Below are 26,572 nucleotides of genomic sequence, written 5' to 3' on the forward strand. Positions count from 1 at the left end.
AGTCAGAGGGGCTTAAGGCTTTGTGGCTTCCTTCTGGTTCGACACTGGAGCTCATCTGCCGGCACAATGAGAGAAGAAGCCCTGCTGTAATCAGGTAATAGGTTTGTTGTTCAATTAAAGTCTAAATTAAAGTAGTGGATGCCTCAAGCATAATATGTGTGTATGGGTATAAATGTGAGCACATACTGTGGCTGATGACCCCCCCAAGCACATTACGTTTTTTCTCAATCGCTTTGGTTAATTTTTTGAAACAGTCTTAACTTTCTCTAAGCTGTACAGTAAGTGCAACTTTTTGATGAGACATCACGACTCTATTTCATGTCTGCAAAAGGTAGTAACTCACCCAAAATGCTTCATTCATGCTTCAAAAGCTAGTTATTGTGTCAGTAAATTGGCCAATGGCACCAAAATGAAAAGTTGTTTTGTCATCCAGGCAGTCAACCCTGGAAATGTTTCTTATATAAATCTCTGTTTTGTTCTACTTTTGGTTGACACTGACTGCTTACAGGCTGAATGCTGTTGTGTATCACACTGAGCTTTTTAGATTCCGACTTCAACAGTAGGTCAAAGTTTACTGGGAAATGTCAATACTGTACAATAGTGTAGTACACAGAAACAGGATATGTACATGTGTGTTTATATAGTAAATGTATATGTGTAGCAATGTCTTACATGTATTATAAATAGAAAATTCACCTTTAATCTTTCATATAAAGTCATGTACAGTGAAAAGAAAATTTGAAAAAAAACATTTCAAAACCTTGATCAGCAAGACACACAAGTGGTTATTGTACTGACTCTTTTGCACATGTGCCAAAACACGTGCGAACAACAAAAACTAATTGTTTAGAGACTCGAGCTTATTGTTTTGAAAAAAATAATTCTCATTCAAGAATTGTGCCAAAGCGAATGAGAAAAACTGTGACTCATCCAAAACATTTCATTCAAGCTTCAAAACTCAGTTATTGTGTCAATAAATTGGCCAATGGCACCAAAATGAAAAGTTGTTTTGTCATCATGTGAGCCGTACTGGTCAAAATGTTTAGATCACCTTTGAGCTTTCACGTAAAGTCATGTACAGTGAACAGAAAATTGCCACGAAATAACATCATGCCAAAAAACAAACCCTGCAACAATGAAAGAAATCTACTGTAGGTCAGTGGAAAAAAAACAAATAATTGTACCTCCCACAGTACATAACACCATAGTCATAGATATTTATGGAATATACATGTATGACTGATAGACTTTGATAATTGAATGGATCATTTTGCAGGTGATGGCTCATCAGTTTTGATCAGTAAGACATGTGCATTGGTCATTGTGCAAATTGTAGACAATAGTTCTGGCTCTTTTGCACATGTGCCAAAACATGTGCAATTTGCTTCATGAATGAGAAAATCCTAATCTGTTGTGAGCAACTAACTACTTGTTTTGAGATTTGATCTTATTTTTTTGAAAAAAAAAATCAATTGTGCCAAAACCAATGAGAAAAACTGTAACACACACACTGGAGGAAGGGATGGGGGGGAGGCAACCATCATGGGTTTGGTGTGTGGCCTAGTTGTACACGAGGAGGATGGATGGAGGGTCGAAAGGACACATGTAGAGATGTAGAGATGTATAGATAGATAGATAGATAGATAGATGTATATATGTATATATGTATAAATAGCTAGATAGATACATAGATAGATAGATAGATAGATAGATGTATAGATGTATATATGTATAGATACATAGATAGATAGATAGATAGATAGATAGATGTATAGAAAGATAGATAGATAGATAGATAGATAGATGTATAGATGTATATATGTATAGATACATAGATAGATAGATAGATAGATAGATAGATAGATAGATGTATAGAAAGATAGATAGATAGATAGATAGATAGATAGATGTATAGAAAGATAGATAGATAGATAGATAGATAGATGTATAGATGTATAGATGTATAGATGTATAGATAGATGACTCACATTCCAGGTGTTTCTTCTTCGGAGCCGTCTGTTCATGTGTGGTGGCTTTACAGACCACCCGGGCCACCTCCGATCCCGTCAGGCTGTACTGCGCCGCGGCGATGCGGTCCGTCAGCGTCTGACCCGACATCTTCTCTCCAAGGAGTCAGACCAAGACTAGCAGGCGTCCACTATGGTCCTACCCCCCCACCCCACACACACACACACACACCGGAACCAACGAGCGGGCCTCAGTAATCCCAGCCGCCCTCGAAAGCAGCACAGAAACACAGCACAGAACAGAGATGGTGGGACACTTCCTACAGACAAATGATTGGGAATCAGCCAGTCTTGTTATGCAACTCCAGTCAGTGATGGATCTGCAGGCGTTTCTGGAACTGACTTTCTTCCCTGTAGACCAGTATCCTTTAAAAATAGAGCTGAATAAACAAAAAATATCCAACTGCAAACTCCCACTTCAGGTTTTAATTTGGCTCTTTTCTTCTCTGTTCTTACTGTTCCTCGTTGTGAGTCGGTCCTCTCTGTGTCCGGATGAAGCTTGTCTCTGCCTCCCCCTCCCTGTCTCCCAGCCTCCCGGATAATCCTCACCACCACCAGTCCGACAGTCCCTGTGTATCAGCGGGGCGTGCAGGGGAACATCAGGTCCTGGATAGCATCATCATCATCATCATCCTCATCATCCTCCAGCATCCAGTGCTCCAGCGGTTTCCCCTCTTCCTCTCCTCCTCCAGAGCTGATCCTCTGTGCTGCGGCCCACCGTCAGCCTGCGAGCCCCGGCGATGCAAGCTTCAGCCCGGCTCGTTGGATGCTGATGGTGACGGTGTCAGTGATGGTGGTGCTCCTAGTGGATGTACATCCTCTTGCTTATTTCATTATTAATTTATTTAAATGTTTCCCCCCTCCCCCCCTTCTCTGGGTCAGGTGACGCAGTATTACCCAACCCTGCTGCCGCCTCTGTCATCGCGAGAGTTGGGAGGAGACGAGAGCTAGATGGAGGTTGTGGATGGGGAGAGGACCAATGAAGGGGTTAATAAAGCTACTCTACAGCCGAGCTTGATTCATGGCATGCTGCTGCTACCAAGGTCATACTGTATGAAGCGTGCTGCCTCAGTTCACACGGTTTGCTTTCATCATGTATGCACAAAACAATCATGTACAGTAAAGCTGCAGCCAGTCAGCATGGAGCTGCCTCTGTCGCTGTCCATGGTGCTGAAGATATGTACAGTATATACTCTGTAGTAGTCTTAATGGTTAGACACAAGCCTGTCACTCACTGGTTTGCTAGTAGTGGATGTTCTCAGATCATTGTAAAAAATAAATTGAAAGAATTATCAGCAAAATGTACCTCAGTGTCAAACATACAATTATGCAGAAAAATTGCCCCTGTGAGTGATATTACATATTATTTATATACACTCCAAAAAAATGATCTTGAAGTTGAATCAACACCTCTCAGAAAGTTTCAACAAAAACTGAACATTCTAACCTTCATTAACCCTCTGAGACCCACAATATAGCCAGTTTAGTCTTTTTTAGGGGGGTCCAGTACAGGGGGTCTTTAGGGGGAGACAGCAGGTCAACAGTAGATGTCACATAGACGTGGTGGACATCATCTGAAAGCTGAAGATTAATTTGAGATGCAGCTCAGCACTGGGTGTCAAGTTCTATTCATAAATCAGAAAAAAACATTAATTAATTCATTATTCATTCAACTCATAAGTTGTTGCAGCAATTTTTGGGTTGATACTATTTGTTACACAGATTTGGTGCTAAATTTAACAATTTTTTTTAACACTTGAGAATTAATGATCAAAAATCTTTCCCAAATACCACATTAAGACACCGAGACCTTGAGGAACACCATAGAAAAGCAAAGTAGGCACTTCTGTTATGTAAACTAAAGGGGAGACTCGTGGGTACCCAGAGAACCCATTTTCATCCACATATCTTGAGGTCAGAGGTCAACATTTAGCCTAATTTTGGAGTGTTATTTTAACCTCCTTACCGACATGCTAGAATGACATGGTCTACTTTATATAGTTTTCTAACATAGTCCAGTGATTCCTCCAAACTGTCAAGAAATAAATCTGAGGGGTTGTGAGATCATTAATGGGTTGGAAAGAAGAAAAAAAAAAAAAAAAAGTTCTGCTACACAAATTTGTATTCATTTTTAACTTTTCTTTAATCTTTGCCTTTTTGTGAAACACTGGATACTTGACACCATCTGCTTACAACTTCTACTACTACTATTACTCTTTTTGAAAAGGGTAACAAACAAAAAAGGCTGGGAACCACTGGTTTAATCTTTAACTATGTATTGTATTTTGTAAGCTCATCAGATGTTCTTTTTATGTAAAATAGTGATCTGAAAAATATAACTGTAACAGTAGAAGATTTCCCTCCCTCTTGTGTGAAATAGATATACTCAAGTAAACAAACACAATTGTACTTACAGTAAGAACAACGTACTTACCACCACTGCCACTGAGAGATTCCTCCATACCACCTTGTGCAAAATAAATCTGATGCAAAGCAGATCAGTACCGTGGATAGCACCAACACCTGAGACTCAATAGGTCTTTATCACAGAGGACACAACATGTCACTGTAGGAAGAACAATGATGGATGAATTCTATTTAGCTGCTCCAGTTTCAGGCTCCTGGTATTGTGCATGCAGGCTCACTGTCATGACTTGCTGGGACACCTGAATAGAACAGAGCCATAGTAACATTTGAGCTTTTCCTACTATGACAAGTCAAAATGTCCGCTGTGAAAAAGGCCTATTGAACGTGTTACTTACCAGTTATGTATTTATTTATGTGCACACACACACACAATACCTTTAAACCCCAACACAAGAAGAAGTTCCATCAATATGAACCAATGAGATCCCGGTCTGATAATCGGACTGAATCGCTATTTTGCTTCATTTCATTGCGCAAAGCATAGAAGTGGAAGAAAAAATTAGCTCAGGGACATAGTGTAAATGCATTTTTAAACGTCATGATGACAGTGACAGAGCGCGTGTAATCCTCCCATTAGAAATCTTTATTAAGTCACATCGATATGGAATGGCACAGCATCTTCACTTTGTCCAAAAGGACTCGCATGAAATGTTAAAAGTCAGTCATCAAAGCTGCTCCATATATACAAATAATTAAAATGAAATACAATAGCTTTTGAAAAGTAAAATAATCATTATAAATACAAAAAAATGTACAAACTATTTGTCCCCCACTTGTATTCCCCTTTGTTCTTTAATGTACAAGTTGAGGTTTTTCACTAGTGTTGATCAGTTGTGTGTTAGTCCTCCTCCCTCCCCCTCGCTGTGTTCTCACGTCTTGATGAGGCCCTCTAGAAAGTCCTTTTCCACCATCTCCTCGATGTTCTGTCGAGCTCGACTCCAGAACACTTTCTGGCTCTCCAGTTTGTGGCCCTCCTTGTGTCCGGGGTGGGAGGCGTCTGCGGGGTTGTGGCTGAAGGCGGGACCCGTTCGGCTGCTGGCCTTGCTGTTGAACACCTGGCTGAGCAGGTTGAAGAAGGGCAGCAGCTGCTCCATGCTGCGGATCACGTAGAGGGTCAGCATCAGGTGACCGGGCTCCCAGGACAGGGTCCGGGTGGAGCAGTCCTCCTCTGGGTTTTTCTACAGGAGGGGGAAATAGATAAGAAAAATATCTCAAGTATTTTTTATCTGTTCAAAATGTACCTTAAAAGGAGATTTGTCAAATATTAAATACTCTTATCAACATGGGAGTGGGCAAATATGCTGCTTTATGCAAACGTATGTATATATTTATTATTGGAAATCAATTAACAACAGAAAACAATGACAAATGAAACCCTCACAGGTACTGCATTTAGCATAAACAATATGCTCAAATCATAGCATGGCAAACTGCAGCCCAACAGGCAACAACAGCTGTCAGTGTGTCAGTGTGCTGACTTGACTATGACTTGCCCCAAACTGCATGTGATTATCATAAAGTGGTATGTATGTAAAGGGGAGACTCGTTGGTACCCATAGAACCCATTTTCATTCACATATCTTGAGGTCAGAGGTCAAGGGACTCCTTTGAAAATGACAAATTGCCAAAATTTAGCGCAAATTTGGAGCGTTATTTAACCTCCTTCATGACAAGCTAGTATGACACCAATGGATTCATTAGGTTTTTCTAGTTTCCTATGAAGTCAGTATCTTCACCCTAGCCTTAAAACTGAGCCCGCTACAACCTCCGAAAGATTGATTACGCTAATGCATTAAAGAAATTAGTGGCGTTAAAATGCTTTTGCGTTAACACGTTATTGTCGCGTTAACTTTGACAGCCCCAGGAAAAATCCATGTGCCGCATCCTGCAGGCGGAGGGACAACGCAGCCTGAATGAAATGAGTTACAACTTGCAAAAAAAGGGGCCTTTAATGAGCGTCTCCCTGCACATACTCTCAAAGTAATTTGTCTCCATCATTTAATAACCCTGTGTAGACAGAGGGAGCGTGACATACCTTGGCTCGTTTCCTCAGCAGCTTGGCCAGTCGGACCACGTACGGTTTAAACTCTCTCTGGTGAGTCCCCTGGCGTCTCACTTCCAATCCTGAATCGTCTGAAGCCTCTGGGATGAATGCCCAGCGGTACCTGTAATGAGGCAGGACTCGCTCAGAAATAACACAATTTTCATCTATTTAACAAGTCACCAGAGCTTTAAAAAGGAGCGATATCAGAATATCTTATTCACAAGTCCATTCATATTCTATCCACATACTAAGACTGGGCAATTCCTCCATTTAAAATAGTCCTTGCAAAGGATCCCTGCTGTATTCATCCATTCCAAACAGTGAGAGACGTGCACTTTTAACTGATTATCTCTGCAACTGATTCCCTAACCCAATCACAGAGCATATTATGACCCAGGCTTGTCTGTACTGACATCTGGAACTGAGGCAGGCTCTCAGGAGGCAGGGCCAAAGCCAGGTCCAGGAGCTTGCAGGCAGACAGGTAGAGGTTGAGCCAGCGCTGGCTGTTGTAGGAGGTGGAGAAGCCGTTCCCGCCAGAATAGGTGGTCTCCAGCCCGGCCACGGACGGCCCCGACGTCCTGGAGATGGACAGTAGAGGATAAATCATCAAGGGAACACAGGGAGAAGCCATTCATGATGTTTAATATCATTATCAACAGTTAATGTACCTTGATATGTCTTCATCTGCTGTTAGCTCCTGTTCCATCAGCAGGAACACCTGAACCTGCAGGGAAACACATGTACAACGTGTGAATGAGTGTGTGTGAGTAGCAAGCAAAAACACATAAAGACAGATAGACAGTAAGTGAGCGGAAGAGAGAGAAACAGTCTGCAGTCAGAGAGGTCTAGTTCTCACCAGTTCAGTGATCATGGTGGGCCACAGTGAGGTGAGGTGTTGAGGTGACATGCGCAGCAGCAGCACTCTGAAGAACAGGAACACCTGAGCATGAAGGATGGGCACCTGAGGCAGACGCAGGCTCTCCACCAGACGCTCTGAACAAACACACACACACACATACAAACTTTAAAGTATCTGCTCAGTGGTAAAACATGTCGGTTAATAAAACCAGATGTAGACCCCTCTGCAGTTGATGGCCATTTCAGAGGGCTACTATCTGTTTACTTTGCAGAAACAAGAGTTCATGTAAAAATCAAGTTTATTTGGAAGGCTGTAGGAGGCCTGCGTAGTTTTACACATTGTTTTCCACAAGTCCTTGTTTCCCTGAATTTCTACAATGGTAGTGGCGAGTGCATGGACTCACAATGGACACATTTATGGGAAACACGCCAGGTTGAAATATACCGTAATTTTCCTGTAACACTTTAAGCTTTAAGCTTCAGGTGTAAGCCTGAGGGAAGATCATGCATCCGGTCATGTGTGTGCATGTGTGTATCTGTCTCTCCACGGCTAATCTAGCATACTATTGGACCCCTTATCCTAATGTGTTCATTTAAGACTGAATGTGGTGACTCACAATTTTTGAAAAAACTATTTATTGACTGTTTTATATCGTCTTTGACTGCTGACTTATCACTCTTAACCGGCCGATAGAGGTCGCAAGTGATCAACAACTGCTTCAGTAACAAAAGGCATTCAGCGAGGCCAAAAACAAGCCATACCTAGTCTGTTGCAGGCCACATTCTGGACTTTGTTGTGGCTCAAAAACTGACATCCATCAAAAAGTTTAGTCTCATTTTAAATCGGAGCTTGCGGATTAATTCCATACTCGATATGTTATGTTAGGCAAGATACAAGATGAATAAATCCCCGTTTTTGTTATCTTCACCGCCATCTTGACTGTAAGGGAGCTGGGAGGGACAATTTAGTGAGATTTAACTCTTCTTTGTTTGGAAGGGGAGAGGGAGACTCTACAGAGTGCACTTTTCTAGTTTTCATGCTGTTTGTTGAAGGGAAATGGTCTTTAAAAGTGAGAGCGTTACCCGCTGCTGCATACAGCATCTGTATACAACACTAGTACATGTACAGTATTCTGTGTGTGTGTATTGTTTACCTTGTATGTCTGGCAGGTATTTCTGGTACTGGTCCACTTCACTGCTGTAGATGGTGAAGGCCAGGCGTTTGAGCAGCATGGCTCTCTGCTCCAGCTCAGCGTCTCTGTTGGTGAACAGACTCAGAGAGCTGCTCTGGGCTACGGCCACCCGGGCTGAAGGGAAACACACACACAGTCATCATCAGTCTCTCTGCCAGTCTTTAACTAAACAGGAGTTTACAGCCCAAATTTGTGATTTGGGGCTGTAAGTATATAAATAAAACACGTCAGCATCATTTCTGCAGCTGAGTGGGACTACAGACTTTTATAGGGGTGGAAATGTAAGTGTGTGTTTTGATCAAGACACTTAATTAATTCTGCCTGAGATGAGTCATGAAAAGGGCAAAACACTCAGTGCCCTGCAAATGTCAGACAGAAAAAGATGATCTGCTAAATGGTCTGTAGTCACACCCAGCGGGAACATCTACACTTATTTATAAATTAAAGTCGACTAAAGAATCGTAAAGCTTACTCATGAGGTCTCTGAATGTGGTCTTGTCATGCGTCATCAGGTGGTCAATGATGGCTCTCCAGCTGAAAAATGAGGGAAATGATGTGATGTTATTTATATTCCAGAAACATTCAGACCAAATTAACAAACACAACCCCCCCCTTACATCCGGTAATAACGTGTACCATTCCAAAGTTATGTTGATAGAATATATTAGGGGAAACAAGTTTTTTATTTTGTATTTTCAACAAAGGGCAGACAGCTAAGACAGTCCTCTATTAACATACAGTACAGTACTGTATGTCCCTAACAAACTGACAGGAAACACACGGTCATGCTCCCTCCCCTGTGCACATATGTAATTATACATTTTGAACAAATTGGTCAATATCCAAGCTTTTCTTTTGATAGCACTTTGTGGTTGGGTTTTGTAGGTGAAAATGTATTTCTATGTACATAATCTATGTGGTGATATACTGTATGACATTAAACCATTAGTCACCTAAGAAAAATAGAGTTGATAAATGAAGGTAAATACTGTACTTTTTGCTTTACTAAACACTCTGATACTCAAACTGTTGGAAGAAATCTAATGGACATAATATTTTGTATATATATGATATTATAAGTTCCACAAATATGGCCCAAAAAAAAGCCACGGGAACTATATCTCTGTGTGTTTCCCAGCAACATCACTGGAGTTTCAACCAAATTATATCACATTTCATTTTGGGGTATACGACTCCTTTAAGATGATATTTCTACTTCCATTTCAAGTGTTAGGATCTTAAGAGCATCTTGTACATCTTGAGTTAATGTTTTTTCTCTCTCTCTCTCTCTCTCATTGCAATGATTTAAGCTACATGTTTAACAGCAGCTGTAACAGTGGTCACCCACACACTGTCAGATTTCCTCTCCTACTCACTGGGTGACGCAGGAGGAGTCCATCTGGAAGAAGGTGTGGTCCATGAAGAGGTCGAAGGCCTCCTTCTTCCAGGCACGGCGGGTGTACTGGTACCCACTTAGGCTGCTCAACAGTTGGATGCAGGCCCGGTAGCTGGGGGCGTTGTGAGCACTGCCAGGAGGATAACATTGATATGTCATGTGTTGCATCTTCATACCTCATTCATTTATAATGAAGAAAAGTGAATAGTTTAGAGTTTTTAGGCTAAAGCCATTCCACACTTAAGATGTGAATTTAAGATGTTGACTTCTAAACTTTTTGCCTGAAATTCAGAGGTGAATCTTGTTGACATCAAAATACAAAGAAGTAAGAAGCTCATCCCCACCTGTGGTTGCGGAGGTAAGGCACTACGTAGTGCATGATATTAACCAGCAGTGGGATCACCCTCTCCTTCTCGTCACTGTAGAACACCATGTCCAACAGATGAGCCAGCACCTGGCAAATAAATTCAGCATTCACTCATGTCAGTCTTACATACAGTACAGTATGCTTTCAGAGGGACGTTCTTCCAAAATACTGGTGCCTTCAAATGGGGTCGTGTTTACCGTGTTCACGAGAACAGTTCATATGAACGCCCACGTCTTGTCATATTCACGACCTCGTAAGTGGAAAGTTTCTGAAAGCTCCGAGTTCACTAGTTGTGACGTGTTTGTTGACGTTGTCAGAAATGGCAGAGGCCATGGAAGTTCATGTTGCATTATATATAAGTTAATATATTGTAATTTTAGTCGTATATCGTTATTCTTGGTAATTCTATAATATGTCTGAGGAAAATGTTGATATTCCCATCGGCCTCATCTTTTTCCTATGTCATTATGTCTTTGCATTTCCTGCATATGTTACCTACGTACTTGCTAGCTTGCTAAATTGTTAGCCTCTGTGGCTTCTAGACGTCCGACAGTAACATTAATATCGCCGTTGCTTAGCAGCGGTGTTCTCACGACTTAACCACTTGAACGCCAAGCATATTGTGTACACGACTTCCCGTGTTGTAAACACGAGCTCACGAGTTTCATTTGAAGGCACCACAACAGTAGGAAGTAGGCCTTCATCCCAAAATATTGAGCTTTGATTCCTTGGCTGGAAAAGTATCCACAGTAGATGCAGTATATTACTGCACCAACCAACAGTATGACAAACTGCACTGCAGCATTTTAGTTGATATATTGCTTTGAATAAAGTCATTAATCTATAAGCTGCAAACAGCAGTGAAGCACAGGCAGAATCTGCATAATTAGTTCCACATTGAGCTAAAACAGCCAATACGGAGGAAGTTGGCCAGTGATTTCAATTGTCCAGCTCAGCTCATTCACAGCCCCACTATAAGTCCGGATTGATTCACTGGTCCACTAATAATAATTGAAGTAGAGGTGGGAAGGTGGTCGTAAATCAGCCCCTAGGAGCTCAGGTGGAGCGTGTTAGTGGACTGTAGGGCCGTGCCTGAGAGCAACAGGCTTAAACATTGCTGGTAAATGGGAGCGAGAGCAGTTTTAGACATCATCAAGATGAACAATGGAAATAACTGGCAGGGCCACTGACTGATGGCCTGAGAGAACAGTTGTGCAGGAGGGGTTTTGCTGAATCACAGAGACGTTGAGTGTTTTACCTCGGCCAACAGCGTGAGGGCGTGAACGCTGTACACTGATGGAGTGAAGCTGGAGGCCTCCATCACTGTGAGCATTAAATCTATAAAACACACAGACCAAACATTAGCAGCAGCTACATAGCGGAAAAAAATATGTTAATACTGCCGTGCTGAAGCATGCAGACTATCCGTCATGACACGTGCTTTTTGTAGTGAACAGAAGCATCCAAGTGCTCCGTTTTGACCCATCTCACATTCAGATTATGTTTTACACTTGATTTAGCTGGATTACATTAATCCCTGACATTAAAATACATCTCTGGTATAAACACAGAAACGATCTTTCCCTTGCCAAAATACAGATTGCCCTGAACACAAAAAGAACAGTATACAAGCTGCCTGTTCAACCAACTACTACTTCACAATCAACTGATATGGATTCAGTCTTGATTTAACTAATCGTACGTCAGGAGAGAGACTCGCTGGCAACTCAACAACAGTCAAACTATCTCAACCTGTTGATCGGAGCTTCCTGTGGAACGGATGTAAAATGCATTTGAGCTACACTTTTAAAGGGCTCACATGGGCTTCTGTCAACGTCCACAGCTGACCAAGGTGATATGAGGTACATTTCAACTTGAATTTCATGGTTGTGCTTTATGTAATTACACCCAGAAAACTGTTAATGTGACACGTTGATACAATGTGAAAATGGTTAAAGAACAAGACATAAATTAAACCTATTTTCTCACATTCACATTAGACGTAGTGCCTAAAACATTAGTTTAGTTTAGTGTGAAACTAGCTGTTATATACTGTAGCAATATCCAATGATAAAGATATGGTCATTGTGGTTATAAGCAGCAGCAGCAGCAGCAGCAGCACACCTTCTACATCAGCTTCCCGGTTGGCTCCATCCACCACTATCTGAGGAGATGCCTTCACCTCCAGGTTTCTCCTCAGCCACGTGGTTTGCTCCAGAGAGGAGCCGGCAATCGTCCCGATGGCCTCCACCACCTTATGGGTCACATCCTTTACAGATGATGTAAAAAAAAAATTATAAAAAATACAGTGATGCTGTTATACTGTGATGTTATTGAAGTAAAAGGGAAGAAATATGATGTAATTACAAAGCATGATGGGAACAATTGAGAGTTGAATAGTAGTCAAGGTGGCTCCAGTAATTACCTGCAGCTCCCGTTGGTCCTTCTTGCTCTCCAGATTGGGATTCTTCAGAATGAACTCATTCAGAACTCTAGAGAAAACAAAGAGAAAGGGAGAGCAATGTTGAATGATTTAAGATTATAATGTGGAAGTGGAGGTGTTGTCTCTACAGACTGGTTCATTCAGATGTGAGCAGCCCATTAACATCAACAAAACTGGTAATTGTATGAGTAATTTCCAGATGTTGTGAGTAAATAGGGACACCTGTACCACAATTAAAAGAAGAGAAGGAAGAGAAACCAACCCCAGGATAAGAAACTGTCCAGGAGCAGGAAGGCCCAACGGTACAGAGTCCTTCAGCAGTGCCAGCAGAGACGGCCAGCTGTCAACTAAACTGGACACAGGGATCCTGGGACACAAACATGAATACAAAGTAAAACGGTTTTAGAGGTTAGAAGGCTATGCACAAATGGGGCCTTTATAAAAAAGCAATAAAGGCATCCTTTACATTAAATAGAAATAGATATATACTTATGTTGGGAAACAATGGACTCACCTCTGGACATAGGCGTAGAAGAACTGCAGCATGCAGACCTCCAAAGAGAGATGCTTCTGTGGGGAACAGCGAAGAAATAATATTAATTAAAAGACAAGAGTCAAAATCCTTGTGAAAACCCAACCGCCCCCCCCCAAAAATGAGGATGCATTTATTGCATAAAAGCATGACAAAAATGCATAACATATATTTCAGGTAATAAGCATCATTGTCACCTTTCCCCTGTTTTTTTTAATAAATACAAATATTTTTAATACATTTTCTCATTTCAATTAAAAATCAAAAACTCAATTAAATTAAACTACTTAAATTTGTGATGGTATTGTACTCAGAAACTCTTACAGCCCTGCACTGTCTAATAGCTTTATACTGAGGGATAAGAAAATGGGTTTGAAACCATTTAAGTTGATGGAGTTCAGCAACAAAATCCTAAAACACCAACCTTGTCCTTTGCGATGGCAGGCGGCTGCTTCAGGACCTCTTTGACCGTCTGCATGACCGTCTCAGTGCGCATGGCGCTCACTGAACGAACCAGCTCAACCAGCAGCAGCTGTTCCTCGCTGGCTAAAGGAATCACCTGAAAGACATGATGTAAATATGATGATTTAAAAGACTGACTCAAACAGAGACATGCTGGAGTCTGGGCATCTCTATTGAGAGCAATGCTAGTAGTGAAAGAGTTAATAACAGAAATAACAAAAAATAGCTTGGTGTTAAATTCACTCTTCAAAATCCTTTTACTTTAAGGAGTAAACAGAAATAAATACACTCTGCTGCTTACTACAGTGACCAGAAAGTAAATTAAGACTGATGTAAATGGTTTTCAAAGCAGGTCTGGAGGCAATGCAACCTAAAGGATGGGCGTACTTTTTTTTAACCCACTGTTTTTCAGACCACCCACCTTATTTCTGACTGGAGTCTTCACCTGTTTCCTCTCATTCCAAACGTAGGCAATGGCCGCCATGAAGTGAGCACCGTGGTTCATGGAGATTGGACCTAGCAGCTCCAGGATTTGCTGCCGGAGGTTCTGTAGAACAGACGTAAGCGAGGATATTAAGGTTAGTCCTAAACAACCGATAACTTACTCTGCTAACAATTTCAGTTACAATCTCACTAGTAACATCCTGTGAATATCTTTCAGTGTATCTTGCAGTATATTGTGTACTGAACTGAACACAAGAAAGAAATCAAACACAGTATTTCCTCAAATTACCGTTTTAAGATATGTGTCGCGCTACATTCCAAATTTATCCTGTTTACTGACACAACATACTGTATATTTCCAAACAACATTATCTGCATTGAAGTTGAGCTGCTGTTGAGTTTGTGCAGTCCAACCAATGTGAAATGCCTAAACTGGCAATAGAGTTAGTTGCAGAAGTAAGCAGGTTTTTAAGCCATTAATTATTCCTCCTGCAGGGACACAGGCCATGTAATGATTCCACATTATGTTCTGTACAGGATAAAAATCACCATATTATCTCAGTGAAAATTACATTAACAACCCACCTCCGGTGAAAAATAATATCATCTGGACAAGGCTAATAACTACTTACAGTAAAATAGAGAGTTGTAATTACTGGGAAAAAACGTCCTTTGGTGCCAGTAATGAGATTCAGTTCTTACCGTTGAGACCAGTAATCCAAGTACAGTACTATGTACGGAGTTATAATACTTTCTCTGTAGAACATTTTAGGCCAGGCCGCCCACATCGCACCTCTGGGACTGACTTTCACTTTGCTGCACGCACAGTTTCCTGTTTTATACCTGACCTCCGTTAAGTGCTGCGGGAGACATTTCAGGTTATCTGAAATATATGTGAGTTATCTGCATTTATTCTACTCAGGCAAGGCTTAAAGGTATATTATGTAACTTTTCTGCATTAAAGTGTCTAAAAACGACTAAATCTATGTTATATATTTTATTGAGTTGTGTACTTTCATTTGGTCGCCTGTCAAAGGTGTCATGTCCCCTTTGTGCATGTGTCAGCATTGGTTGTCTGCCAGAAGCTGCATAAATTGACTTTTTATCCAGTTTTAAGCCATGTTTTTAAGATACACTTTTTAGATCTTGGTCTTTTAACTATGTATTTTAACCGGATAAAGGATTTTAGTCATCGGACGTCTGGATCTTAAGTTATCAGAGAAACAAGCTGAGTTAGCGGCAGCTCGGCACGCAGCCCCTCCAGGACGTCCTGTGTTTGACAAACAGCGACGGGAGAAACACTGTTTTTTAACGTGAAACTGCTTTAATGTTTCAATCACCAGGTTCATTTGTTTTGGAGAGGAGGAGACCTCTACGGATAATTCGGCTCCCGGTAAAAAAAAAAAACGAACATTGAACACTGAAGGAATCCTGACCGGGAGAAGCTTTTTTGTTATTGTTTTGATTAAGAGACCACCAAATGGCAGACAAGTACTTATTGTGTGTTTAAGACAACACAAGTGAAATAGTGAAATATATTAGTGTGATACTACATTCATCATTTTTGCCATTTCATCGCTTTGAGGTGGATCATTTTAGACAAATTATCTCAGATTATCCTCAAATGTTGCCCTTTTTTCTACACTCAAGACCTGTGTTCGTTTATGACAAGGCAAAGACTAGGTATCACCTTGCTAAACTGGCCAAGAAGCTGCATTAAAATGTTTTATTGTTATTATAGATGTTGTCTGTTGTACCTTAGTGGAGCCCAGGTTGATGTTGGACGTGGAGGCAGCGGAGGCAGCAGCTGGCTTGTCGGAGTTGTCGGCCTGGTGGAGGACGCTCCACAGCAGGGTGACTGAAGACATGATGGTGTGGAGTATGGATAGGATGCCTGAACGAGCCTCAGCCAGGTGCTTCTGGTCAACGCTCACTTGTAACTGAGAGGCAGAATAATGCGACAAGACAGTCAGCGCTGATGGTACCATACCATTATGCAAAGAAATAAGAAAATGTCAAGAATATCTTAATATAAATCATACTCATGATGAATGGAACTGCATTCAGACTTGCTTTATATTCACAAGTGTGTGCAGAGATTGTAAACATTCACTGACAAATGAAAAAGCTATTTGTAATGACATGTTGGCGCCCTCACCTGGTGGTACTGGGAAGTGGGATCCAGCAGGCAGTAATGGATGATGGCTGTCACCCCCTCCAGCACTGTCAGAATCAGGTCAGGAGGGATGCAGAGAGCCATCCACTGGGGTCTAAAGGGAGAATATGTACTTTAATCAACACATGTTTTTGAATTAACATTATTTCTAAGCAAAACTGTCAAGCATTTTCATCACAACTGGTACATCAGAAAGATGGATGATGGATTATGGATGATGATATAAGAGAGCTATTGCATCTTGTGGTCAAGAGTGCCATCTGGTGACATTTTATTGCATTGTATGATATACCTAGATGTAGAATGGCTTATCATAATAGCATAGCTCATCAGTACGATCCATGGAGATGTTAATACCTGGTGTCAGTTATTCCAGTCTCATAGCGGTACTGCTGAAGAAGATTGTCCAGGTTCCTGCACAGCTGCAGAGTGACCGAAGCCACCACCCTCCTCAGCACCCTCCCCATGTACGGCAGGGTGGCTGTGATGAGTCCTATCCACTGGGGATGCATCTTACACGCATGGTGCTGATGCAGCGCCCTGATCACGGCGCACAGGAACATACCCTGCGCCGTGATAGGCTGCCCGTGGAGGTACTGCAGCGATGTCATCGGCTGCTGAGGGTTGACGTGTTCCACTTCCCCGCCCAGGATCTCGAACCCGGCCCCGGCACCGCCTCCCGTTCCTCCGCCTCCTGCGCCTCCTCCCACAGGTCCTCCTTCTCCTCCCTCGTCGGCCGGCACCAGGACTCTGTGCTCCAGTACGACGAGGCTCTGCAGCAGCCTGAGTAGCTGAGACTGGACGGCGCTGCAGCTGTCTATCTGGTCCTCTGACAGGTTGATGACGCTGTCCTCTGACAGACCTTCCTCCACCGTGGCCACGTTCACCCCCGCCGCCCGCTGCTCGTGCCACTTCTGGGCGCTGAAAATGGAGGAGAGCAGGCAATGGAGAACCACTTTCTGAACTTTGCACTTGGAGAGGACGTCGCTGATGAAACTAGCGAAGCCCTTAGCTGAGCCACCTGTGACTTTGACTAGCTCGCTGAAAAGGAGCGTTAAGACCTCCACGCTGGTCAGCTGCATGGCCCGGTTCCCTGCCAAGTCCTGAGGGCCTGATGCCAGGTGGGCAGAGTAATAGCTTCTCAGGAAGTAGAGGCAGAGTGAGATGATGATCTCCAGGTACATGGCGCTGCGGAATGAGTGGGAGTGGGAGTCCTGGGGGATGGGGCAGTAGAAGTCTTTGCCCATGACGGAGACCCTGTGACGGGCTAGGAGGTTTTGGAGCAAAGACAGCTGTGGAGTGTAGGTGTTGTTGATGCTGGTGGTGGAGATGGCACTTACAAACCCTGAGGGAGCGGATCTCAGCATGGCTGCGATGGCTGACAGGGCGTGGAGGGCCCGGGAGGAGTCGTACAGCTGGAGGTAGAGCAGAACATGCTGGTAGAGAGGATGGATGTTAAAACGAGGCGGGGCAGAGGAGGACCTGCGTCCTGTGACGCTGACCCCACCGACAGTCCCACCGGAGCCGCCGCTGGGTGAGCCGGTGTCACTCTCGATCTCTGACACCTCACCTTCCCCACAGCTGTACCAGTTCTCTAGATCCAGGCTGTCCCCGAAGAAAATGCTGGGTGGCCGCAGTTTTTCAGCTTGACTTGCCAATTTTCTCAGCCTCTCCTCCTCTTTCCTCTTGGCCTTCTTGATCTTGGGCTTGGCCCCTGGGGATTTGTCCGACAGCCTCTCCATGATCTTCCCTTTAAGGCTGAGCTGGGTGCTGCTATGGCTGCGTTTACGGGCCTGAGAGTCGTCCACCTGCAGGTGGTGGTCCGGGGTGACGGGGTCGGAGCTATCTGGCAACGTGACGATGGAGGGCGATGAACTGTGACGGGTGATGCCCTCTCTTTGCTCCTCCTCTGCAGATATATCAGCCCGTGTCACAGAGAGGAACTCCAGCGTGCCTCCAGCCAGCATCTCGGGCAGAGTCTGGTGGTTGGAGCCTGGAGGAAGGCCAGAGTCAAGACGGTGACCAGTGGAGGTATCTGAGGAAGTGCTGTCTGTGTCTGTCTGGGGCCAGTTTTCATGCTGAGATGAGACTTCAAAAGATCCCTCATCTACTAAACTCAAAACCCTGTCTATCAGCTCTTTTACAACAGAGGACACAGCCTCCTCTATAGAGTCCTCGATGTCATATGCGGAACCAGGCTGTTGGTCTGAACCATTGACAGCCTCTGGTTCCTCAAAGCTGCCATTTTCCACCGTGGATGAATGCGACCCACTGGACTCAGAGCTCTGGAGCTCCCCCTGTTGGTCAGCAGGCTGATATTCACCAGCTAGATGCAAGTTCTCACTGCTCAGGCTCAGTAAGGACAGGCTGTCACTCAAGGGGTTGACCGTCAGACAGAAGGGCTCCATGTCACCCATCAACAGGCCTCGGAGCTCCTCTTGTGCCAGCCTCTCCCCTTGGATCTGACCGAAGTCTAATGAAAGATAGAGGAGAAAAGAAATGCTTCAAGACGTGTTTATCACAAACAGTTAATGTGGAAACAAATTGGATATAAAATGACGCAGTAACTGCCAGTAAAACTAAAAAAAGCTGTTTTACTGGCCATTGCTTACTGTCTGAGAAGCCAGAGTCTCTGGCGTAAAGGGGTTCTGATGGGTCCTGCTCAGGCGGTTCAGGGAAGACTCTGGCCCAGTGGCGCTGGGCCTGCACCCTCTGAATGGATACTCGGTGGGTCTTGGGGTGGAGCAGAACGAGGAGGAGAGGCTCTAAAACCCGAGCAATGTCATGTCTCTGAAGGACCTGATTCAGCCAAGCCCGACCAACGGCGCTAGTACACGGGTCCCAATAACTCAGACTGTCGAGCATGATGAAGAGAGATCTGAAAAGGAAAAGGAAATCACAGGTGAAACAAAATACAACTATATTAATGGAAAACCCCTTCAAATAAATGTCTATGTGGCCAACATACCTGTCAAATGTGCGATTAAAAGGAGAGGATTTGGTGATGTTCAAATCTCGCGTCAGATGCCACAGTACAGAGAACTTCACGTGGGCCTCCAGCCGGATTCTCTGAAAGCAAAAGGTGCTTCAGCATGGACTTCATGGACAGATTGTGTGTGTGTTTGTGCGTGAAGTTATTCTTGTATGTGTTTCCTGGGATGTTAAGTGTGTACTGTACTAACCTTGTCTCTGTGCATGAGCTGCTGGCTGATGACGTCCTCACAGATGCTGGAGGAAGGCACCAGGTTGTGGAGCTGGTAGAAGAGCTCTACGCTGCGTTGATGGTGCTGAGGTGTTCCTTCACTCAACTGCTCCCACAGGATCAGAGCCACACTCTGGGAAAAAAGATTAGAGATTAAACAGGATCAAGACTAGGGCTGTACCCAATGTCATTTTTTTTACATTTGAGGTTTTCGAATGAAGCTTCGAATGTCTGTCGTCATGTTTTAGGACGTCATCATCCAAAAAAAAAAAAATCCTCCATTTGAATAAAGTGATCAATCAGATTAAACGAGTCTTTTTTTATTAAATCAACTTTCTTTAATGAATATAACTCGCCAGTGCATGCCTGCCGTTGTGTGCAGCAAGTGGTAGAGCAAACAGTTTTTTGACCACAGTGAAAATGTTGTTTTTGAAAGGTTAAACGGCAACAAATATGGATTGAAGCAGAAGATTTCATTTAATAAAAACATGTTGTGAATTTTGGAAATAATTACATTTATCTTTTTTCAATACATTTTGACTTTGTGACTTTACAACGCACTGTAGTTATTGGAAATGTTGCATCACACAAGTCAGAAACAATCCTACGCAGCCACCACTGGAGTCGATTCTACAAATAGTATAATAGTATTCACTACCGAGTCTGTTTGTAACCGGTACCGACAACGTTATCTTCGCTTCACCTGTCTCTCCTCTGCTCCGCTCTGTGTGGAGAGGCTAAGCCCCGTGCTCTGACACACGAGAGCAGAGGATATTAATGAGCGCTGCTGCAGAATGAATGTAGGGGAAACACTGATTAGTGTAGCCTACAGTAATCTTTATCTGCAACTGTGCAGAAATACCAGGTTTAAAGAGAATGAATAGACTCAAAAAAAAAAAAAAAAACAGAACTCTACCTTGAAGAAGTTTGTCTTGTCAGCGATGTACTTTAGGATTCCCTGAGTGAGTGGTGGCCTGATGACGACAGCTACTCGACCCTGGCTGGGGCTCATGGGCTGGGCGGACTCGGAGCTGCCGCCGGATGCTGCGCTCTCGGCGGTCACCATAGCAACCGACTGGGTAAGTCCCACGAGGTCCATGAGCAGGGAGATGGCCACGCCCTGCAGGCTGAAGTCACTGGCCAGGCAGCAGGCGTCCATCAGGGTCTGCAGCCACACTGGCAGACGGACCTGCTCGCTGTCTGCATTGAAGCAGGGAGGATAGAAAGTATTCAAATGTAGTAAATCAAACAGCTCTAGATCTTAGCACTCTGTTACTCTCCGTAGCACTGGAATTTGTGAATCGAGGCAGAATCTTAGAAGATAAGAATCTCGATTCCCCCCTCCACCCCCATTTGCATACCTTAAGTACTGACTAAAAAGAATAGGGGCTTCCTGTCACTTACCAAACTGCTCTTCCTGTGTGGGCGAGGACTTGAGGTTGCCCTCTGCGATGTAGACGGGGAAACTGGAGCATTCCAGGAAGAGCTGGCAGGCAGCAGTGAAGGCAGCAACACGCTCCCTCTGGACCAACCCGGATTCTGAGCACGACTCCATATGATCGCTGTGCTGGGAGCCCTCTGAAACCAGGGGCCCCGACTGCATGGCCTCGCCTCGGTCCCCCTCAGCTCTGTCCCCCTGCCCAGGGGTGATATACAAGGTGATGAGTCTGGAGAGAAACTGCTGGAAGTGTTCCAGGCAGCACTGCATGACCGGTTTGTCCAGAGGCTTGGTCTGAGATGGGCCTGAGGAGCGACGGCCTGTTTTGACCGCTGGGTAGGGGTGAGAGGTTCGCTCTGTCTCCTCCGGGCCATCTCCCTGGTACTGGACGAAGTCTGTGAAGCCACTTTCTGAGGAGCGACTGCCGGGAGGGTTTTCCCCGTCGTCAAAGACCTCCCCACTGCCAGGTAAAGCCTGCAGGAGGACAGAGAAGGATACGTGATGAAGAGTGATGGAAACAAAGGAAGAGAAAAGGTGTGTGTTGATCAGTACACTGAAAACACAGCAAGCTAGGACAAGTTGCAGTGCAGATTCTGTTTATTCCCACAGAGCATTTGTGACCATGACACTCTCTTTATTTTGTAAATAATTTTATGGTTGTGATCTTTTTTCTAGCTGTCTGGAGATAAGTGTTCACTCACTCATCATCTCACTCATCTTCAACCGCTTATCTGCGGTCGGGTCGCGGGGACAACAGCTCCAGCAGGGGACCCCAAACTTCCCTTTCACACATTAACATTAACCAGCTCTGACTGGGGGATCCCGAGGCGTTCCCAGGCCAGTGTGGAGATATGATCTCTCCACCTAGTCCTGGGTCTTCCACGTGGTCTCCTCCCAGCTGGTCGTGCCTGGAACACCTCCCAAGGGAGGCGCCCAGGAGGCATCCTCACTAGATGCCCGAACCACCTCAACTGGCTCCTTTTGATGCAAAGGAGTAGCGGCTCTACTCCGAGTCCCTCACGGATGACTGAGCTTCTCACCCTATCTCTAAGGGAGACGCCAGCCTGCCTCCTGAGGAAACCCATTTCGGCCGCTTGTACCCGCGATCTTGTTCTTTTGGTCATGACCCAGCCATCATGACCAGAGGTGAGAGTAGGAACGAAGATCGACCGGTAGATCGAGAGCTTTGCCTTCCGGCTCAGATAAGTGTTATGTTAGATTAATCTTTCCCTGTTCTGCATGATTTAATGTTTGGTTTCCTTAACCCTCATCCAACCGACCGGGGTCCCAACAGACCCCACAGACCCCAGAGGTCTACTTTTTGTCACATCGCACAGGTACTTTATTCTATCATTCCATTTTTTCTTGACTTTGTCACCCAATTTGTTCCTAATGACTTCATAACCTTTTTTGTTTCTGTTTTAATTCGTTTTTTTTAACAAGAACAATGTATTAGGGGACCCCAGTTAAAAACACCCAATTGCGGCCTATGCAGATGAAATATATAAAATAGAATAGATGGCTAAAATGTTTGCCATGGGTTATAATTTAAAATATCACACACTATCAGGGGGGTAGGGGCACTTTGTCAGTCATTATGAAGGAGACAGACACAGATTTCCTCATGTGCTCTGTCTATTTTCATATTGTACAATATGCAAATTAACTGTACCTTTTCAAAAATAATAAGTTCCCTTTTTTTTCAAATGACAATAATAACATAACTAATAATGTTTTGAGAAGAAACTTAACATTTTGCTACGATGATGGTTGTTTCTTACAGTAGTTTATTCTTGGGGATACCGTGATACCGTGATAGAAGACTTAATCCATATCTCATATCGGTAATTTATTTAGTCAAAATGTGTAATCTATTCAGTAAATGCATGTCTAACTATTAGTTTTAATAGTGGAGGTCTCTGCTGTATGTTCTGTACACTGGTCATTACATAGTGAGGCTGTATACACAGCTGTTGGGTTGGACCTGAGGGACTTGTGTAGACTGAGCTGTACACCAGGCTGGCATCCTGCTGCAGACAGACTGAGAGACGCACATTCTTACAATTGTCTGTAACAGTCAGCCTTTGGGAGCCGGGGGGCATGCTGGGATGCATTTTGATTGAGGCAGCGTGCACATTCTGGAGCCTGGACTCAGATGGCACGTTAGATAGCACGTTCTCTATACGTCCCTCAGGGTGGTGTGGGGGGGGGCTGTTAAAGGATTCAGTGGATGTATGTGGAATGCTTTCCACTCTGATGGATATGGCTCCCCCAGGAGGCATCGTAGGCTCGTCTACGCCTCTTCTTCCTCAGAGAGAAAAGGCAAGCTGGGCTCAGCTGTCGGTTAACCATCTTCTGTCTTTCTACTTCTGCCCCTCATGGGCCTTACCTCAATCTATCTCACCTCAATCTATCTCGCCGCTATCCATCTCCAGGCATGGGACTGATTGAACTTTGAATCACGCCTCACTGAGCTCTCAAACACTTAAAACAACCAGGTTTCTGGACAGGGACCGGGAGCAACAGGATAGCCAAATGAAGCCTTTGCTGTGAACAAGTCTCCAAATGCGTTAGTGTCGAGGGAGAGTGGGACGGCAGGGCCGGTCGTGGGACAACCCAGCCAACTGCAGCACAGGGCAGGAGGATGGCAGGAGCCAACTAGAGCCGGAAGGGGGCCCTGTTCAGGGACCAGGGCACACCATCAGAGCCTGAACGGAGGGATTTTTGGGCAGTAACTTGAAGGGGATGTGGGTCAAGTGGGTCAAATTGGGATTTGCTCTGACTGGGGCAGCAACAGGGTCTATGCTTTTATCAAAAGATTTGAAAGGATCAGAGAGCTGGCAGGGTTTTTCAAAGTCAGAGATTGGAATAGCAGTGGCATCACTTTTGTTTTGGTGCTTGTGAACAATTTTAATTGGTAACTGACCACTCAAGCGAACAGATACTCTGATCTTTTCATGATTAAAGTGGCTGGGAAAATGTGAAATTTGCTTCTGACAGAGAAGAGCATTTTTCTTTCAATTTCATAGAACTTTTAAAAAAAAACTTTTCCTCACCCGTTTGTCCTCTCTGTCTCTGCTCTTATCCCCCGCTGCGTTTGAGCGATTGCCGGTGGAGTTGGAGCGGCCCTGAGCCTGGGGGCCCGACGGCAGGGCCAGAGGGGACACCAGAGGCGGCTGCACTTTGCTGAGGATCTTGGAGCAGAGACGAAGGCAGTGGGTGAGCTCCCCAAGGCCCAGGGCCTGCAGGTGGCAGGTCAGAGCCGCCACCATGCGCAGAAGCAGCTGAGGAAGATGCTCCGTCTGGATCTCTATGTAGGTCTCCTGGAAGGGTCGGAGACAAACAGAAGTGGAGTGAGGACTTGATACTGGTACTGATACTGGGTATCTGGAAGGAATTGAGCCTGATATAATGTCATTAAGGCTGACGCTGGACTTTGATTGAAGTCTTCAAAATGATTGAAGTAATAAAGCCTGCTTGGTTAAACGTTATTAAATACACATTAATATCTTGAATGATCTTCTTATCTCTTTTCCTTCTGAAAGTCTTAACCCTCTAATCTAAAGACACTGAATTATCAGAACAAAATACTATCAGTTACTGTTAAAAATATTAATATTTAAATTAAAATAAAAAATCCAAAGATACAGTAGTTAGGGTGCAAAATGTCTGCTGTTAATATGATGTGAGACCATTTATCCAAAGACATCTCTCCCATTCTTCTGTTTTGTCTTTGTATGTTGGCAGTTTCTTATTTAATTTTAGTAAAAAAATAAAATATGATCTTGTTTTTCCTTGAAAAAAAAAAGAAGACTGCACACTTAAATCCAATTTATGTATTTAATGATGTCTTTATCATTAAATATATTGGACCTAGATGTACAGACCCTTCTTTTCACCTTAGTGTTGTGTCATGAGTGTGGTGATCTTCTGATGAGTATTTTGACTCAACAAGCAAAACACATTTTTATGAAAGAAAAAAAAAGAGCAAAAATGAACAACCAAATCATAAAATGGGCATTTTATGAAGTAATTTAGTCATATTTCTTCCAAATATGTGAGCAGTGCAATAGCATATAATTGCATGCATGCTTAACAGAAAGCACGTACACACTGGGCGGAGATGTCATTTTCACAAGATCCACACCAAGCAGCCAAAAGGTAAGTTTTCACCACACGTAATGATGGTTAGAATCACACTTCTTCCTCTGGATCATTTTTAGTATTTTATTAAAATATGACAGTCAGTCAGTCATTCTGAAATGATCACTCAAAGCAGGGCGGGCAGGAACAAAGATGGCCTGAGGGATGTTGGCGGGACGTTGCGGAAATGTTATCGTAGCCTCAGTGAAGCAGAGTGAGGTGAAAAAGCAGGAAAGAGCAGTACTTTACCTGGCAGATTACCCTCATGCTTCTAGTAGGCTTCAAGGAGAAAGAGCAGATAGTTTGAACAGACAGGAGCAAGCAGAGCACACAACACACACAACACACAACACACACACACACACACACACACACACACACACACACACACACACACACACACACACACACACACACACACACACACACACACACACACACACACACACACACACACACACACACACACACACACACACACACACACACACACACACACACACACACACACACCCTTTCTGGCTCACAAACTCACAGAACACAAGGTTCTCTCTTTCTCTCGCTCTTTCAAACACACACAAACAAGCATTTAGACAGGGTAATAAAAGAGTGAGGGATTTCCAAACTATTCAGATTGGAAATACTGTATAGACAAGCATATTTCTCTAAGGATGCAAACAATATTTTGGCAGGGGAAACTAAACACAGGCATTTCAACCTGTGTAGAGATTTCACACATACACACACAGACACAGAGGGAAGAGGAGGTGCAGACACACACCTCCTATAACATCCCAGAACTGGATTTACAAAAGGAGGTGTGTGAGCCAAGAGGTAGTGAGAAACAGAGAGTGAGATGGAGAGCCCACGCAGGGGCAGGAGACAAGGGACTGGAGAAGAGGGAGGAGAAAGGATGTAGCGGAGACAGACAAAAAATAAAGAAGAACATTTTGAGGAAACAGAAATCTATAAAAGAACGATAATGAAAACATGAAAGGATAAAGAGAGAGACTGAATAATGACAAAGACAGAAATGAAAAATTGAGCAAAAACAGAAACAGCAAGAAAGTGTGAAGGGAAAAAGAATGAAAGAAAGAAAGTTATAGTGGAGTGAAAGCAAAGAGAGAAAGTGGAAGAAAGAGAAAATGACAGATAGACAAAAAAAGACAAAGAAAGAGAGAGTGAAAGAACGATGGACAGACAGAGAAAGAGCAAAAGAGAAAGAAAGACAGAGAGAAAGAACAAAAGAGAAAGAAAAACAAAGAAGGAAAGAGAAAGAAAGAGAAAAAGAAAGAAAGACAGTAAGAAAGAAAGAAAGAAAGATGAAAGAAAGAAAGAAAGTAAGAAAGAAAGAAAGACGGTAAGAAAGAAAAATGCAAGAAAGAAAGAAAGACAGAGAAAGAAAGACGTAAGAAAGAAA

The 26,572-nt window shown here is 43.6% G+C and overlaps 2 protein-coding genes across 4 annotated transcripts in view; both read right to left on the reverse strand.

Moving 5' to 3' along the window:
• Positions 1 to 2,874, reverse strand: part of snap91a (synaptosome associated protein 91a) — a 58,148-nt gene extending 55,274 nt beyond the window's left edge. Inside the window, exon 1 of the mRNA XM_074654697.1 lies at positions 1,989 to 2,874. Coding sequence (XP_074510798.1) covers positions 1,989 to 2,118 — 130 coding nt within the window. The 5' untranslated portion in view covers positions 2,119 to 2,874. The remainder of the gene's footprint in view (positions 1 to 1,988) is intronic.
• Positions 2,875 to 5,016: 2,142 nt separating this feature from the next.
• The window catches only part of dop1a (DOP1 leucine zipper like protein A), a 36,161-nt gene continuing 14,605 nt past the window's right edge, over positions 5,017 to 26,572 (reverse strand). For 2 of the 3 annotated variants that reach the window (XM_074654699.1, XM_074654698.1), the window contains exons 13-38: positions 25,402 to 25,431; positions 24,066 to 24,332; positions 20,976 to 21,483; positions 20,488 to 20,771; positions 19,552 to 19,704; positions 19,338 to 19,438; positions 18,982 to 19,247; positions 16,727 to 18,842; positions 16,352 to 16,463; positions 15,951 to 16,133; positions 14,171 to 14,296; positions 13,712 to 13,846; positions 13,270 to 13,325; positions 13,018 to 13,122; positions 12,738 to 12,804; positions 12,437 to 12,581; positions 11,571 to 11,650; positions 10,290 to 10,399; positions 9,926 to 10,075; positions 9,022 to 9,083; positions 8,511 to 8,663; positions 7,355 to 7,491; positions 7,167 to 7,222; positions 6,912 to 7,076; positions 6,490 to 6,619; positions 5,017 to 5,632 (exon numbers count right to left, since the gene is read on the reverse strand). In XM_074654699.1, coding sequence (XP_074510800.1) covers positions 5,324 to 5,632; positions 6,490 to 6,619; positions 6,912 to 7,076; positions 7,167 to 7,222; positions 7,355 to 7,491; positions 8,511 to 8,663; positions 9,022 to 9,083; positions 9,926 to 10,075; positions 10,290 to 10,399; positions 11,571 to 11,650; positions 12,437 to 12,581; positions 12,738 to 12,804; positions 13,018 to 13,122; positions 13,270 to 13,325; positions 13,712 to 13,846; positions 14,171 to 14,296; positions 15,951 to 16,133; positions 16,352 to 16,463; positions 16,727 to 18,842; positions 18,982 to 19,247; positions 19,338 to 19,438; positions 19,552 to 19,704; positions 20,488 to 20,771; positions 20,976 to 21,483; positions 24,066 to 24,332; positions 25,402 to 25,431 — 6,006 coding nt within the window. In that variant the 3' untranslated portion in view covers positions 5,017 to 5,323. The remainder of the gene's footprint in view (positions 5,633 to 6,489; positions 6,620 to 6,911; positions 7,077 to 7,166; positions 7,223 to 7,354; positions 7,492 to 8,510; positions 8,664 to 9,021; positions 9,084 to 9,925; positions 10,076 to 10,289; positions 10,400 to 11,570; positions 11,651 to 12,436; positions 12,582 to 12,737; positions 12,805 to 13,017; positions 13,123 to 13,269; positions 13,326 to 13,711; positions 13,847 to 14,170; positions 14,297 to 15,950; positions 16,134 to 16,351; positions 16,464 to 16,726; positions 18,843 to 18,981; positions 19,248 to 19,337; positions 19,439 to 19,551; positions 19,705 to 20,487; positions 20,772 to 20,975; positions 21,484 to 24,065; positions 24,333 to 25,401; positions 25,432 to 26,572) is intronic. The other variant, XM_074654700.1, reaches the window with a different exon arrangement.

Source organism: Sebastes fasciatus, chromosome 12 (genome assembly GCF_043250625.1).
Source record: "Sebastes fasciatus isolate fSebFas1 chromosome 12, fSebFas1.pri, whole genome shotgun sequence".
NCBI lineage: Eukaryota > Metazoa > Chordata > Actinopteri > Perciformes > Sebastidae > Sebastes > Sebastes fasciatus.